Raw genomic sequence first — 15,069 nt, forward strand, 5'->3', positions numbered from 1 at the left:
CTGGTGTTTCAGGCACACCACAGACCACAGAAGATGGAGGTTCATCTTCCCAAGGATATGAAGCTGTGACCTCTCTTGCACGGTCAGTAAGCTCAGATAAATCCCCCCGCCTGAGCTCTGCTGGGAGCCAGAGACCAAAGGCTGTGCTGCTGCATTGCCGGGCTCCTGTAGCAGCCACGGTCTCACCTCCCTCCAGCCCCGTTTGGCTCAAAATACTGAGCAATCACCGGAGAAGGGGCACTGGGTGATGGCGCACTCAGCCCTGTGGGCAGAGCATCCCCGCGCAGCCCCTGCAGCCGTACCTGCTGCTGTCCCTCCGCTCCGTGCAGGCGGGGCGATGGCTGGGGGCAAGGTCCCACCGGGGGCCGAGCGGGAAGGTCCCTTTGCTGGACTCTATGCTAAAAGGCGCAGCTCGAAGACGTTGCCGCGGCATTGCCGAGGGCCTGTGCCTTTCGGCGGTGTTCAGCTCTGCCTGGCTGTACGGTCGAACCCTCGTCCCCCCCCAGGCCACGTCCCTCCACCACGCGGGCACACACCTGCTTCGGCAGCCGCACGGCGCTGATCGAGGTGAGACGTAGCCCAGGCAAGAAGAAGAAAGGGCACGGCTCCCCGGGGTCACTGGGCAGCTAAAATAGTCCCTGGTCGCGGGTAAAATTGAGCCGCCATCCCCTGAGCGGTGGACACATGCCTTTGCTTACAGCCCCTTCACCGAGCATCTCTGCTCTGCTCTTCTCAAGCCTAGAACCTTCCCTCGCTCCCTACACCCGGGTCCTTGCCCCCAAGCACGCGTTCCCCACTCCCTTCTCGGTGCTGTATCAACCAGGGCGAGGCTGGCGGTGAGAGGGAGTCCTCCAGAAGGGACGAGTCCCCCATGCCCCTCGCACGTGGCCGTTGATCCGCCCCCCCCGTGGGGTCGGTTGGGGAAGGAGGGGGGGTGCGATTGCGACAGCGACACGTGGTTGATCCGTTGTTTGATCCAGTCTCTCCCGCAGATGATTTGAGTCAAACGAAATACAGTTTAGTAGTCAAATCTGTACGGGTGGGTCCCATTCTGCTTTGACCCTACAGGGCATTTTGTACATTTAATTTGATTTACACCCAAAATGTTAATTTAACGTCCTGGATTTTCTCCCACACCCAACTCACGCTGAAAATTAAACAAGATCCTACAGAAAGGTTTGTGTGCCATTATCTCGTTAGCGTTGTTATTTGTTGAGTAATTACAGCGCTCGGGCTGTACGTGCAGCATTGCTCCAGCGGGCGTAGGGAGGACGGTGACGTGTCCGTGGAGCTGCCTCGCTGAAGACGGCGCGGACCCAAGGATGCCGCTTCATGGCTCCTTGCAACGGTGTTGGTGGGACCATGCTGTGAGCACGCTCCCCAGGCTCCTCCGGGTTAAAAAGTACCGAGGAAGGGTATTTTTAGGAAAGGCAGCATTGTTTTCTTCTGGGCTATGGCCGAGCAACACCAAGGCTTGGTCAGCAGTCTGTGTTTCCACCCGCTAGCTCAAGGGGAAGGCAGCCCGGCACTGCCGAGATGCTCTACTTCGTGTCGGTGGTGCCTCTCCAGCCAGCTCCTCTTGCCTTGCCGGAGGCTGCAGGACCTTCTCTTCACCCTGCGCCTCCGACGGCGCTGGCCACACCACAGCCCTGACCGCTCGTGTCAGGGCTCCAGAGCTGATAATAACAATAATAATAATAATAATAATAATTTAGTTCCTGATTCAGCTGTGCGTGTAAGTGCACGTCTGACTTGGAGCACCCAATTAAAGTGAAGTGTGTGCTCCAGGACCTCGCTAAATGGGAACCTCAAAGCAGGATTTGAAAAAGCCAAGAAGACGTTAAGGTCGTCACAGCAAACTCTTGGTTCAGGAGTGTTGTGATTCATGTCGTTTGCTACCTCTTTTGGCTTAAAAGACGAGGAGAGGTTAAAATAAAAGAAACCTCAAGTTGAAAGCATTGCAAAAAATCAATTCAAACCCATGTAGCTGCATTTTAACCTGGAGCAAAATCTCAGCCGTAGCCTTGAAGAGAAAGAAAGGAAGAGAAGGTTTTACGGGTGGTATTGCTGAGGTCTCGCCCGAAGGGGTGCTGAGGTGGCTTCTCCCCCCAACCCCGTACCTGCGGAGACTGTAAACTCCCCGCAGGAGCAGGGGGAGCGAGGAGGTGCCCCCCGCCCTCGCCCTCGCTCCCAGGGCCTGTCCGGCGGGTGAGCGGTCAGGGCTTAAAAGCCTTCCTGGAGGACCAAGTGCTGGGTGGTGGGGCAACTCCTCCGCCACTTCAGCCCGTGGGATGAAGATGTCTGAGCCTGTGCGTCGCTCCGGTACGGGGTACGGCGGGTAGGGCTGCTGCGGCTCCTGGCTGGAAACACGGACTGCTTTGGGATGCTCATCCTGGAGGACCTCTCCAATGGTGCGGCACCTGATGCGGGGCTTGGGGCTGGGGCTCCTCCGTTCCAACGCCCTCTCCGGGACTCCAGCCTCTCCCATGCCCCCAGGGCTCAGACCCCCTCAAGGGCTCACACCAGTTTGCCCCTGGATAAGGTCCCCAGCAGCCCCACGCCGGTCATCCTTGGCCCAGCGAGCCCAGGTGGAATAACTGGGGATGCACATTAAGCAGAGCTCTTTCATTTGGCTGCTGAGGCCACACCTCGAATCCTGTGTTCAGTTTTGGGCCCCTCACTCCAAGAAGGACATTGAGGTGCTGGAGCGTGTCCAGAGAAGGGCGACGGAGCTGGTGAGGGTTCTGGAGCACAAGTCTGATGAGGAGCGGCTGAGGGAGCTGGGGTTGTTCAGTCTGGAGAAGAGGAGGCTGAGGGGAGACCTCATCGCTCTCTACAGCTACCTGAAAGGGGGTTGTGGTGAGGTGGGTGTTGGTCTCTTCTCCCAAGTGACAAGTGACAGGACAAGAGGAAATGGCCTCAAGTTGTGTCAGGGGAGGTTCAGGCTGGATATCAGGAAAAATGTCTTTACGGAGAGAGTGGTGAAGCACTGGAAGAAGCTGTCCAGGGAGGTGGTGGAGTCACCATCACTGGAGGTGTTCAAGGAACGTGTGGACATGGCACTGTGGGACATGGTTTAGTGGACATGGTGGGGTTGGGTTGGTGGTTGGACTTGATGATTAAAGGTCTTTTCCAACCTTAGCGATTCTGTGTGATTCTTCATTCGAAGGTGTGTCCTTTCCAGAAGCTCCAGATCTGTCCCCTGAAGTTCAATCTTCACCTCGACGAAAGCACCGGTGAAACTCCCGCTGATTCCCCCTGGCCTGCGCTGTGCTCCTTGGGAGGAAAGCGGTGACCTTAGAGGAGAGTGATGCCATCTGAAAGGCCTCTTCACGTGGGGCAACGGCTCTCTGGGCGCTCAGCCCCACCAGCCTGCACAACCGCTCCAGCCCGGTGCCGGCTCTGCTGCGAGGCCGTGCTGGGGAGGAAGGCCCCCAGCGCGTTTCCACTGCGTTTAATAGGACAGCGGATCGCGTGGCAGGCGCGAGGCGGGAGAAGGCACCCCTGAATGCTGTCAGATCCCCGGGGACAGGCCACGCACGGGCTTCGCTGGGCCGGGAGACTTTTCAGTGCAGTTTTGCGGGTTTTCTTCTGTTTCTTTTGCTTCCTTCCCCCCCCACCCGTCCTCTTTTGTTTCATTTCCACTTCGGGAAGAGGGGGAGAGGACAAGAGGCAAATAAAAAAAAAAGGGGGGTGGGGGGGGAGAAGAGGCCGTGACACGTTTTTCATTTTAAATCAATGACTGAAACAGAATAAAGCCCTTTTTTGAAGAGAAGAAAGACTTGTCATTAAGAAAAATAACACCACCACCAACTTTCTCTGCCCGCCGCCGCCCCGGGGGTCGCTCAGCCTCTTCCCCGGTGCCCCTTGGGGAGCCCTCCCCTCCGCGGGCTGCCCGGGGGGGCCCTGGGCGCTGCCCCCCGGGGCCGGTGGGACGGGCGGGCGGGAGCACCCCCGGCACCGGGCGGGCGGGCGGCGGCTGCGGCCCCGGGGGGGTCCCCGGCAGCGGCGGGACTCCCCTCCGCCGGTTTGGTGGGGTTTGGTGGGGGTGTGTTTTTTTTTTTTTTCTTTTAATTTCCAGACGTTAAATTCTTTTGCAAACATTCATGCCTTAGGAAGGGCTGGAACAAAGCTCAGCTGCTCCAACCGGTCGGACAGGTAAGCAGACTTGTTGACACCGTTATGTTTGCAGCACGCATGCTCCTTCCCAAGTTTCCTGGTGCATTTTTCTATTCCACCTTATGAAACTTTCCTCCCCCCCCCCCCCTCCCCTTCCCCTCCCCTCCCCTTCCCCTCCCCGCGCCTCCGCGCCTCTGCCCGGTGCGTGCGGTCCCGCTCCCCGCGGACGGCAGCGCAGCGCCCGCGCCCCACCGGGCTGCGGGCGGGGTGAGCTGCCGCTCCGCTCCGCTCCGTGCCGTGCCGAGCCGTGCCGAGCCGTGCCGTGCCGAGCCGAGCCGAGCCCCCTGCCCTCGCCATGCCCAGAGCCTTCCTGGTGAAGCGCCGGAGCCCGCAGCCGGCGGTGCGCAGCTGGGATGGGCTGCCCGACGAGGAGAGAGCCGACACCTACATCCCAGGTACGGACCCGCCGGGGTCCCCCCCCCCGGCCCCGCTCGCTGCCGGGAGGGAGCGGGGGGGGGGGTCCCCGCCGGCCCCCAGCCCTCGCCCCGCCGGCTGCGGCTCGGGGAGGGGGCTTTGCCGGGCCGGGGGAGGGTTGCGCTGAACGGGGAAGGGGGGGGGGGGGTTCGGGGGGACCCTCCCCGCCCAGCAGCGGGGGTGCCCGGTGCCGCCCCGCCGGGCGATGCCCCCCCCCCCCTCCATGCCCGGCACCATCTCGCACCCCCGGAGAGCCCCCGGGCATGGGGGGGGGGGGGGGTGCGGGTGTGCGTCCGGGAAGGTGGGAAACCTCGTTTGCATGAGAAAGGTGGCGGGGGGAGGAGAAGAAAGGACCCGGGGGGGTGGGGGGGGTGATGTCCTCCCCCTCCTCCTCCTCCTCCTCCTGCCCTTGCCCGGGGTATAACGGGAAGGCGGCGGAGCTGGCGCGTTTGAACTTTGGGACCGTTCGTGTTTGAGTTTCCGATTGCAGCGGGAGCCGGGGAGCCTCCCCCCCCTCCCCCCCCGTTTAAACACCGGGGCTCGGCCCCCCCGCCCCGGCCCCACCGCCGCCGTCCCCCCTCTTTACCGCCGCGTCCCCCCCCGCTGCAGGCGGGATCGGCTGCGTGGTGCTGGGCTTCGAGGACAGCTGCAGCCTGGAGAGCAGCGGGAGCAGCGGGACCCGCGACGCCGAGCCCAGCCACCCCCCGACGCCCCAACCCACCCCCGGCCCCCTGGGCACGGCCGGGGGGATGCTGCTGGACCTGGCCGGCAAGCGCCCCGTGGTCAGGTCGAAAATCAAGGTAACCGCCCGCGCCCCTGCGCCCTCTTCCCCGGTGACGGGGTGACCCCGCTTCCAGGGCAGGGCCCGGCTGCCGGCCGGGGACGCCGGGTGACAACGGTCCGTTGGGCTCTCTCCGCTAGAGGTGACGGCACCCGCCCCGCACGCCGAGACGGAGGCCCGCCAGAGCGGCTGGCCGTTGGACGGCAGCGGCAGGGCAAGCCTCGTAAGCGATGTACCGTAATCTTCCAGCGCCCTTTGCCTTCCCTCGTCCCCGCCTGGGACACGCTGCCCCTGACCTGCTTGGCTCGGGTCCCGCAGGAGCTCTGAACCCAGCCAGGAAGGACCAGCCCTGGCAGCTGGGAGTCATGCCCCACGGCGCGCGGGTGGATCTCGCTCCTTAGCGTGGGGCCTCCTTAAAAGGCCGCCTTCTAGGTCGTAGTCAAGCCTTTGCCAAGGGGGGGGCTGCGGTGAACCTTCCTACCCTCTTGATACCCCCAAGGTAGCAGCTAGGAAGAGGTCCTCCTCCCAAGCTGCGAAAGGCCGTTGCCACCTTGAGGTGGACCCGCAGGCTTGGGTGAAAGGGAGCAGGTACCCGTCCGTTAACTCGCCGAAGAACCTCTCTGCTGCGTGGGCAGGAGCTCGTAGGAACCCGGCGTCCCCCGGGCAGAGCCCAGCGGCGATTCCCCTCCCAAGGCTGAGAAGGCAAATCGCTCACGGGCTCCTCGCGGTGCCCGAGAAGCCAGGCCCAAGCTCCCGAAGCACGGTGGTGATGCAGATGGGGTGGGAGGACCACGTCCATCTCCGAACATCCAGGGTTCCCTTCAGCAGAGGTCCCGGCCACCCGGGTGCGAGGAAGGAGGAGGCGCATTTACCAGTGCCTGGTTAACACCTCGTTAAACCCAGGCTGTTGCTTTGCCGGACGGAGCTGTAAAAATTCCCACTCTCTCTGCTGGGATGACAGCCTTTCGGCCGCCGTGTTATTAATCTCAGGATTAACACTCGGTTTTCACCCCGCTTATACGCGGCCGCATGAGGTGGAGTCCTACCTGTTGCCCAACAGACGCTTCCCAGCCGGCTCCCCCTCCAGCTCCACACCTCGTGGGTTCGCAGCCGCCTTTTTTTCTTTTTTTTTAATCTTTCTTTACAATTTCAGGCAGCGTGGCTTCAGTAGTAAGTGAAGGAGGAGGACGGGAAAAATAAGTGGCTCTTCAGGAAAAAGAAACCCCAAACGTATTCCTCTCTTTATGAAGAGCTTGCCCCGCTGCTGTTTGACTTCAACCGACTTTGTATAATTCCGGGCTCTTAGCAGCAGTCACAGCGAAACCTCGTTTCGGCAGAGTTGGGTTTTCTCAGCGTGCCACAGAAACTCCCCGAAAGCGCCACGAGAGCCGATGGACGCGTGCGCGCGGTGCCGCCTGCTCCGCTGGCTTTCCCCCAGCCCAAGCGGCTAGCGGCGAGCGCGTCCGGTCCCCCGTGAATAATTAAACTAATAGCGAAGTGTTTGCGTCTTCCAGACATTAAGCCTTCGCTTTGAGGAACGCTCTTCCCAAGAGCTGAATCATCAGTGTCTCCCTTAGTCAAGTTAGGTCATGGTGTTGGCGCAATATTTTTGGTGTTAGGAGCGGGAATGAGGAGATTAATCCCTAATGACACTCTGCCGTTAATTAACGAGCCAGGGAGACCAACGGGAGGAGATTAGTGCCATTGTTTCAGTCTCTGCTGACTCAGCGCAACGTGCCTTGGTTTATCTCGCCAAACCTACCTTTTTTTTTTCCCCACCGCTGGCTGGTTTTCGAGGGATCCGTGGCGGCTGGAAGCATGACTGGCGAAGGCACCGCTTGGCTACGACTTTGTCAGGCCAGGGAGGGCCTCCCGTCTCCGCCCAGGATATTGTCCGAGTGCGGGAGCGAACACGCACGCGGCCCCACGGAGAGGTGCTCGTAGCCTAAGCGCGCCTGCTTACGAGGAGGGTCCCCGCCTGCGCGCAGGCTGTGTGTTATCCCCTGAAGCCAAGCCGGCCGGCGTTGCAGCAGTCCCAAACCATGCACCTTAAGTCACCCACCTGATCGCAAGGGAAGCGTGAAGGTTTCACCCAGCCAGAATCTCCCGAATGCTTTCACTTTCCATTTTGACTATATCCCAAGTATTTTTTTAATGCAACAGTAAGCCACCCCTCCTTATTTTGTGTTCTGTTAATCTTTGTCACGTCGATGCCTACTCACCCTCTCCTCTTCCATTCCTTAGTTCACCACCGGCACCTGTAACGATGCTACGGTGCATAGCTGCGAGCTGTGCGGCAAAGGCTTTCGCTTGCAGCGGATGCTCAACCGTCACATCAAGTGTCACAGCCAGGTGAAGAGACACTTGTGCACCTTCTGCGGAAAAGGCTTCAACGACACCTTTGATCTGAAAAGACACGTCCGGACCCATACCGGTGAGGACGCGGTCCCCGGCGGCTCGAGGGAGGCTCTGCGTAGCGGGAGATGGGGTGAGATGGGACAAGGATGGGGGGTGAGGGTAACTCAGCAAGACGATAATACAACCCCCAGGTAAACAACGTTTGCGAACAGTAGCAGGGATGTGGTGGAGGAAAGGGAAAAACGTGAGTGCGGACAGATAAAAGCCCTGGGACTAACAAAATCCGGGGAGAACTAACGAAATCCGTGTGAAGCAATGTGGGTGCGTGAGCTGCCGGCCAGGTCCGGTGTAGATGTGGCCGCGCGCTGCTGCGCCTGGGTCAGCGAGACCGGGATAACCCACCCGGGATAATGCACCCGGGAAAACTCACCGCACGTTATTGTGAGTCCAGCCTGTCCCAGCGAGCGCGGGCGGGCGGTGGATGAAAATGCTTTGCCCTCTAGAGGCAACGAGCAGGAGTTTCTTGGGGTTTTTGCGAACCTTCCCCACCGGCTCTCCTGCGGGATGGGATTACGGCTTGGTTTTGGCACCGTCTGGAGAAACCAGAGCGTGGTTCATGCTGTGCCGCCAGCTTTTCTAGGGAAACTGGGCGACGCATCTGACTTCTGCTAATCCTGCGCGCTGCATCCCCGCCTGCTTCAGGCTACCAGCTCGCCCAAGCCCCTTTCGGAGCCGTGTCCCTCTCCACACCCAGCCATCCAGATCAGTTTGGCCACTGGCCTAAACCGTCTCTACTCACTTGTCGTGTGGGTCACAGCATGGGTTGAAAATCGGGAGCAGTGGGTTGAAAATCTCCTGACAGCGGTTCTTGCCCTGGATTGAGGGTGGGTAAAAAAGTTGCCTTTAACCTGGGCTAGTTCCCTCCTCCCTGCTTGCATCTGCACCAGATGTACAGGCATAACCGAGGATGCTGTGATTTAAACCCGTGATGGCACTGGAAGAAAGAAAAATCACTCCTTTCCCTTCTCTGCTCGCTCTTGCTCCCATATCGCTCCCCCGGGCTGGAGGGATGCACTTTCCGTGGCCGCTCCGCAGTGGGGTCGGTTCCTGAGCCCACCCCACGTAGCGGCGAGCGTGCTTCCTTGAAGCGGATCGGTTGCCTCAAGTCCAGCTCACTGCTCACAGAAGCGCTTATCCTAACCTGGAGCAGGGAGAAGGCCGCCTTTTTGTTTCTCTTTCCTTTTCTTAGTGGAAGCGATGGCTTAAATACGTATCAACCCCATCCTCACCGAGCAAGACGCTTTCTGGCAGGCCAAGCTGGCTGTGCTCAGGAGGCTTTGACTCTGCGCTGTAGGGCACCCTGAAGATGCATCCACCGCATCTCCCGGGCACGTTCCAACTTCCCAGATTTGCGGTTACCTACGGGACCTGCCGATTATTGGGGCTCGCTCTGCGCTGCCCCTTTTTTGCCTTAGGCACCATTAACCGGGCGAACTGCTAGAGGTGACGCAAGTATGTTGGTGGGCAGGAGTTGTTTCTTAGCAGTAGAGCTCAGGAAGACAATGCCGCCCGTTTCGATGGGAAAGCATTGGCCGGAGCCAATGTTTTGCACTGTTTTGGTTTGTTTGCAAAGCTTTCATGTGGAAAGGAAAGCTGCTGGCTGCGAGCAGGGAGCTGCCGCCGGGGTCTGGCTGAAGTGCGGAGTCGGTGCTTCTGAAAGAAGTGAATTTTCAACCTCTCCCCTCGTCTTTTGAGATTCAGAAACTAAATCCAAGAGGGTCTCTGAACAGAAGCTAAATGTGTATATATGTGTATATCTATCCTGTGGCCGGTAGAGTTGAAGTCACTATGCGGGACTAGAACCAATTCTGCAAAGCTCTGGAAGGGAGGAAAGATCTTTGTACTGGACAGGACTGAAAACCACTGTCCTGGAAACATGAATCTTACGGTTAGATCGTCCCCAATTTTACTAGAAGAAACTGGTGTCACTATTTCTCCTCTCCAGTATAAACACTCACATATGCTGTATTTGCCCGGTGCCTTGGGTCATGGCGGGGACGAAGGCTGGCTGCAGCCGGGCGACCGATAGCGTTCTGGCGTCTGTCTTTTCCAGGCTGAACTACGGCATCTCTGGAAGCAGTGGCCTTCTTTATGTCAAAGCTGATTGCTGTTCAGAAAAGCTGGGCTATATTTGAATGTTAAAAGGAAGACAAATGGGCTGGAAATGGTAGCGTGGGTTTTGTTTTGTAGCTACAGGTGCCCATCTACGTGTGCTTTACGGAATTTCGGTGTTCCAGTGGAAATTGCTGTGCAGTGGTTGTAACCAGGCTGTGCAACAGTAGGGTAGCGTCGGAGAGAGTGAAAGCCAAACATCCCAGTCTAGCTTCATGGCGTAAGCAGACTTAAACATTAAAAAGTAACTAATATACACAATAAAATAAAATTTTAAAATGATTCAGAAATAATGAAGAGGTTCCCACTGCCCTGATGGGCTGTGCCAGCCTGGCACTACCCCTCTTGTGCTCCGCTCGTGCCGGTGGAGCGCTGTTGGTGGCAGGACCCGGGGGGGGGTGGAGGTTTAAATTGCCTTCAGATGAGCGCGAAACGGCACCCAAAATACTATTTGTAAAAGCTACGTTTTTTCGTGTGTGAATTCTAATGAAGATTTGGAGTTTCTCTCCAGTTGCAGTTGAACGTAACTGAAGCCGTCCCACAGCAGGAGGTGTTAGGAAACTTCAGTCTTGATAGTTTAAGCCTGTGCGCTGGGATAACCTCCTTTTACAAGACTTGCAAAAACGCGATCAAGATGCTGCTTATTGGAACTTCTAACCGGTTTGGATTTCTGGTGGAAACATTGACTGAGGGGTGAACTTAACACAATCTGTCTGTATGGATACGCGTGCTTTGCCCTTTTTTGCCTGGCTATTACTAGGTCTGATCTTTGACACGCTCGCGTTTCACCTTTCATTGGGAAGAGAAAGGGGTTTTGGGTAACTCCTTGCGTCAGTTTTAAGGCTGGTCTTTGCTCGAAGACTTACTGAGATAGTCTAGTAAGTAAAATCGCAACCGGTTTAGGTTTTTCCAAGTGTCGCTAAACCCTCAGCTATTTGTCGTTCAAGTACTGGGGGCGTTGTTGTTAAATCAGTGTTGATGGTGGTAAAATGGGTCCTCGTTACCGCTCAGTATTTTTGTAATGTTGGTTGTCTGTACTGAACGGAACCGCTCGGGCATTCAACTCACAAGCCAGCCCCTTCTCCCTCCTGTGGAGATACACATACCTATTTCTTTCACCTTAATGCACTTCTGGAACGTGAGCTTGTCATCTCAATCATCACATCTGTATTCTACGGAAGCGCCTGTTATCCTCAGCGCCTGCCTACGTCTTCACGAAGCTTTTCTAGGTTTTCTATGCCTAAATAGATCAACCTCTTCCTGAAGATTTTAGCCTGAAAGTAAGAACGTTTTATGTAGACAGATAGATCCTCGGGCTAGTAGCTCCCTGCTGGTGGGTATTTGCTCAACAGAGCCTTGCTCGTAGCCGCTTCCTTAGTCGGCTGTAAGAAGCGTCAATCAGAAGAGTAATCGCTGTCTTTTCGCGTTGCAGGAATTCGTCCTTACAAATGCGAGGTTTGCAACAAAGCCTTCACCCAGCGCTGCTCCCTGGAGTCCCACCTTAAGAAGATTCACGGCGTGCAGCAGCAATACGCCTACAAACAGAGGCGAGATAAACTTTACGTGTGCGAAGACTGCGGCTACACGGGCCCCACGCAGGAGGACCTGTACCTGCACGTTAGTAACGTTCACCCCGGAAGCGCTTTCCTGAAAAAAACCTCCAAAAAACTCGCGGCGGTTTTGCAAAACAAACTGAGCCCTGTCCTGCAGAGGAACTCCAAAGGTGACGACAAAGATGAGTAACGTGGTGGATTACAGTGGTCTAAAGGAATGAAGTTTACATGTAGGACTAGTTATATATTATTTTTTTAAAAACAATTTTGAAAGAAAGCCCTGCAATGAAAGGGATGCTTTCGTTAACGGGACTCTCTTGATGTTGGTGGAACCTCAACTTGAAAGAAATATTCCCATATACGATGCAAACATCAGACTTTTGATCTGGCCAAAGAAGAAAGGAAAGCTTGGCAGAGGCTGTCACCTCTTGGATGGAGAATTTACTGAACTGACATGCAGGCAACCTGTTTTCTGTTTCAGCTCTACCACACGTCCGAGTGGCCACTGACAAATAAGTTCACCTTTCCGCAGCGTATTTGGTAAAGAGAATAACCATTACCTCCCGTGCAAATTACTTTTGAGAGGTTTGGGTGAAAAGTGCCGTGTAAGAGCAGCTACCGGTACATTGTTCTATGCAAAATGAATTAAAACGGGCTTGAGGAGTACACTGTCTCGGTAAATAAGATAAAATGTGCAAATAACTTTAATTCTGCCCCCCGTGCAGTACAATAATGATTTATGGAAGCGTGATCCAAGGTGAGCTGAAACTTTTTCTAAAGGATGCAAAACTTTTTCCTCCCAAACTTGCTCTACTAGCGAATGGCATTATTCCAGGGCAGCCTTTCGGTCGTGTTTTAGGTACTTCAAGCTGTGAACTTACTTTTATCGTGTTTAGGTTTCAGTGTAACCTTAAGTCTGATGTTCCTGGACTTGTCACGCTCACTTCGGGGATTATTGCCACATCCTGTTAACAGACATCAGTATCAACCCAGAAACCCAAAGAAAACACTTTAATGACTTGAAGATGTGTTTTTTTTCTGTCATGATGAAATGCAGTTTTGTGCGTGTATTTTATGGTGTGTATGTGCGCGTGTGTGTTCATTTAGGGTTATTTGGTTTTTTTCTTTTTAATGCTCAGGTGCCTGCTCACTAGCACAAGAGAGCAGTGCAACGCAGTGGAGAGGGAGACTTTTAGCCTGCCTCTGCCTCACGAGAGCAGTGCAAAACTGTAGGCACAAATCTGGCCTCTCATCTGTAACCGCTGCCAGTTTAGAGGGCTCCTCGGGAGGCTGATGCTACAAGGGAAGGAGGTGGCGATGATGATGAGGGACTGGTGCAGCGTCTCTGTGCATTTAGGACTCCCTCTAGATCCTGCTCCAGCTCCTGTTGACCCAGGACAGCCTACAGGGACTATCGAGGGTGAATTTAGGGATTTTTTTTAAAAAAAAAAAGCGGGGGGGAGCGAGATGCCCGTAGAACTCACGTGGTTGAAACCGCCTGACACTTTAAGGCTCTTCAGAAGCTGCTGCAGCCCTTACTGAGCACCTGGGCGTCTGCGTTAGGAGCGACAGGGTGGGATGGTAACTTCCTCAGCAACCACAAGGTGCGCTGGGCCAAGCGCATGTTACTCATCTGTCTCTTAGCTTAACGGACACAGCCGCTCAACAGGTTTTACATCAATTTAAATGCGTAACAACTAATGGATTTCATTTGTAAATTCCAAAAATTCATTTCGTGTTCAAAATAAAGCTGTACGCTTGGGGAGGACACGCCGTATTCTATATATGGTGAAACAACAGCTGAAAAGTAACCCACCTAAAATACAGAGTCCTAGCCAGGGCCTTCATCATCATTCCTGCTAAAATGAGAGGTTCTGAGCGTCTCTGCAAGAATCGTAAAAACCTTCCCAATTTGCCTCAGTTTTGTACAGGCATCTGCTTGGGGTTTTGTGGGGGAAAAGCTTCCAGGGGTTTTAAAGCATTTCTAATGATGTAAATACTTTGTTCAGCACAACTGTTGGTGCTTGGGACCTTGAAAATGAGGCTAATAAAAAGTGATGCTACTGTGTAAAGAACAAACTTGTCAGCCTATGTAACGGGAAAGTTTGTAGAATGCTTTAATAAATGGGAAGTCCATGGGGGAAAAAAAAAAAGCATCTGAGGTGAATTAGGAGATCCTTACGTTGCAAAAAGAGCTAAAGCCCATGCACTGAGCCCCAGTTCTTCCGAGATTGTGCCATTGTAACTGAACAGTAGAAATGGAAGGTTCCTCGCTCTGAGCGAAGCTTGCGTGCTTGCAAACACATTGACAGAACCGCCTGGCTAAGAGGAGTGTTAACAGCGGGTTCAGCCAATTGTGCTGGCGACACTCCCCCGTAACCCGCTCAGCGGGAGTCTCAAGTCAGGAACCTGAACTGTTGAGTTCAGCTCCTAAGTGGGACTGTTGGGTAGGGTTCACCTAACTGCGAAGGATTCGTCTGCCGAGCTCTGCTGAAACCTCAGCCCTTACGCTGGAGCAGCGGAGGTGCGGCTGAACCCCTCCCTCTCTAGCTGGAGACACGTTTTGTGTGTGTATGTATGTGTGCGCAGGGTTTTTTTTTCCTTTCGCCTCCGGTAGCACACATTGCGTTTGATTTCCCTCCACTATGACTGCCAAAGCGTGTCCCTGCTGAAAGAACTACGGACACATTGAGGCAGCCCATCTACGGGATCTCAGTCAAAGAAAAGCGTTCCCTGCAACAGAGAAAAGCAGCAGGGAACAGCGCACAGAAGAAAAACTGCTCTGGGTGGAGAGCAAAGCTCTGACAAGCTGGATGCTATAGCTGGAGTAACTGCCCTGATTGTCTGGCTGGTTTTTCTGCAGAGGACAGACACTGCCTGTAGCAGATGCCTCGGGCACATCAATTTAACAGTCTGGCAAGTCAGTTTAAACTGGTCACAACGTGGGTTTGAGTTTGCATGACACTGGCGCCGGCCATCTGCCAGTTCTGTTACGGGACAAAACTGGCACTAGCTTGTGCCTCTACAGAACTGTTCCAGAGCTCACGCAGGGCTGCCGGAGGCGGCCAGGCTTTCAGAAGTGCTAGACACGAGGAACTTCCACCGCTACTGTCTTTGAAGGCTGCCTGCCTTCTCCTGGCTCTCTGATGGTACAGACCCAGCCGAGACTTAAAGGCAGGTTTACAGACTGACACTGCCGGTGAAGCTGGCAGCCTTCCTCAGACACAAGGCTTCTGTTAAACAAATGAACACAGGTGAAGCCAACAGCTGCCCGTGCTGCCCAAGCTCCAGACTTGTCCTTATTTACTAGGAGGCAGGATGAGGCTGAAATCTTGCACAGTTCAGAGACATCTAACGGGTGTATGACGCGCTGCCGAAGGAGGCAATCCCACCCAAACGTTGCCCAACTGTTCCACGCTCTCTCGATTTACCCAATCTCAATCAACACAGGGAATTCAGCACGTTTTATCACCTCCTGCTTTTGCCCGGGGCATCTTACCTCCTGCTTATGCCCACCCTCTTTGTATCCACGGCGCTAGCTTTCACAGAAAATTGGCCATGTTCAGTGACATTGAACCACCCACTTGCTAAAATTCTGTGATGTGGGAAGAT

General features: G+C 55.3%; 1 protein-coding gene across 1 annotated transcript; it reads left to right on the plus strand.

Annotated features, from left to right (window-relative positions):
* Positions 1-337: 337 nt before the first annotated feature.
* OVOL2 (ovo like zinc finger 2) lies at positions 338-11,647 on the plus strand. Its single transcript, XM_059832932.1, is given in 5 exon segments — positions 338-478; positions 4,193-4,574; positions 5,203-5,393; positions 7,619-7,808; positions 11,337-11,647. Coding segments are annotated over 5 exon segments (1,215 nt in total).
* The last annotated feature ends 3,422 nt before the right edge of the window (positions 11,648-15,069 follow it).

The sequence above is a fragment of the Gavia stellata genome, chromosome 37 (genome assembly GCF_030936135.1).
Source record: "Gavia stellata isolate bGavSte3 chromosome 37, bGavSte3.hap2, whole genome shotgun sequence".
NCBI lineage: Eukaryota > Metazoa > Chordata > Aves > Gaviiformes > Gaviidae > Gavia > Gavia stellata.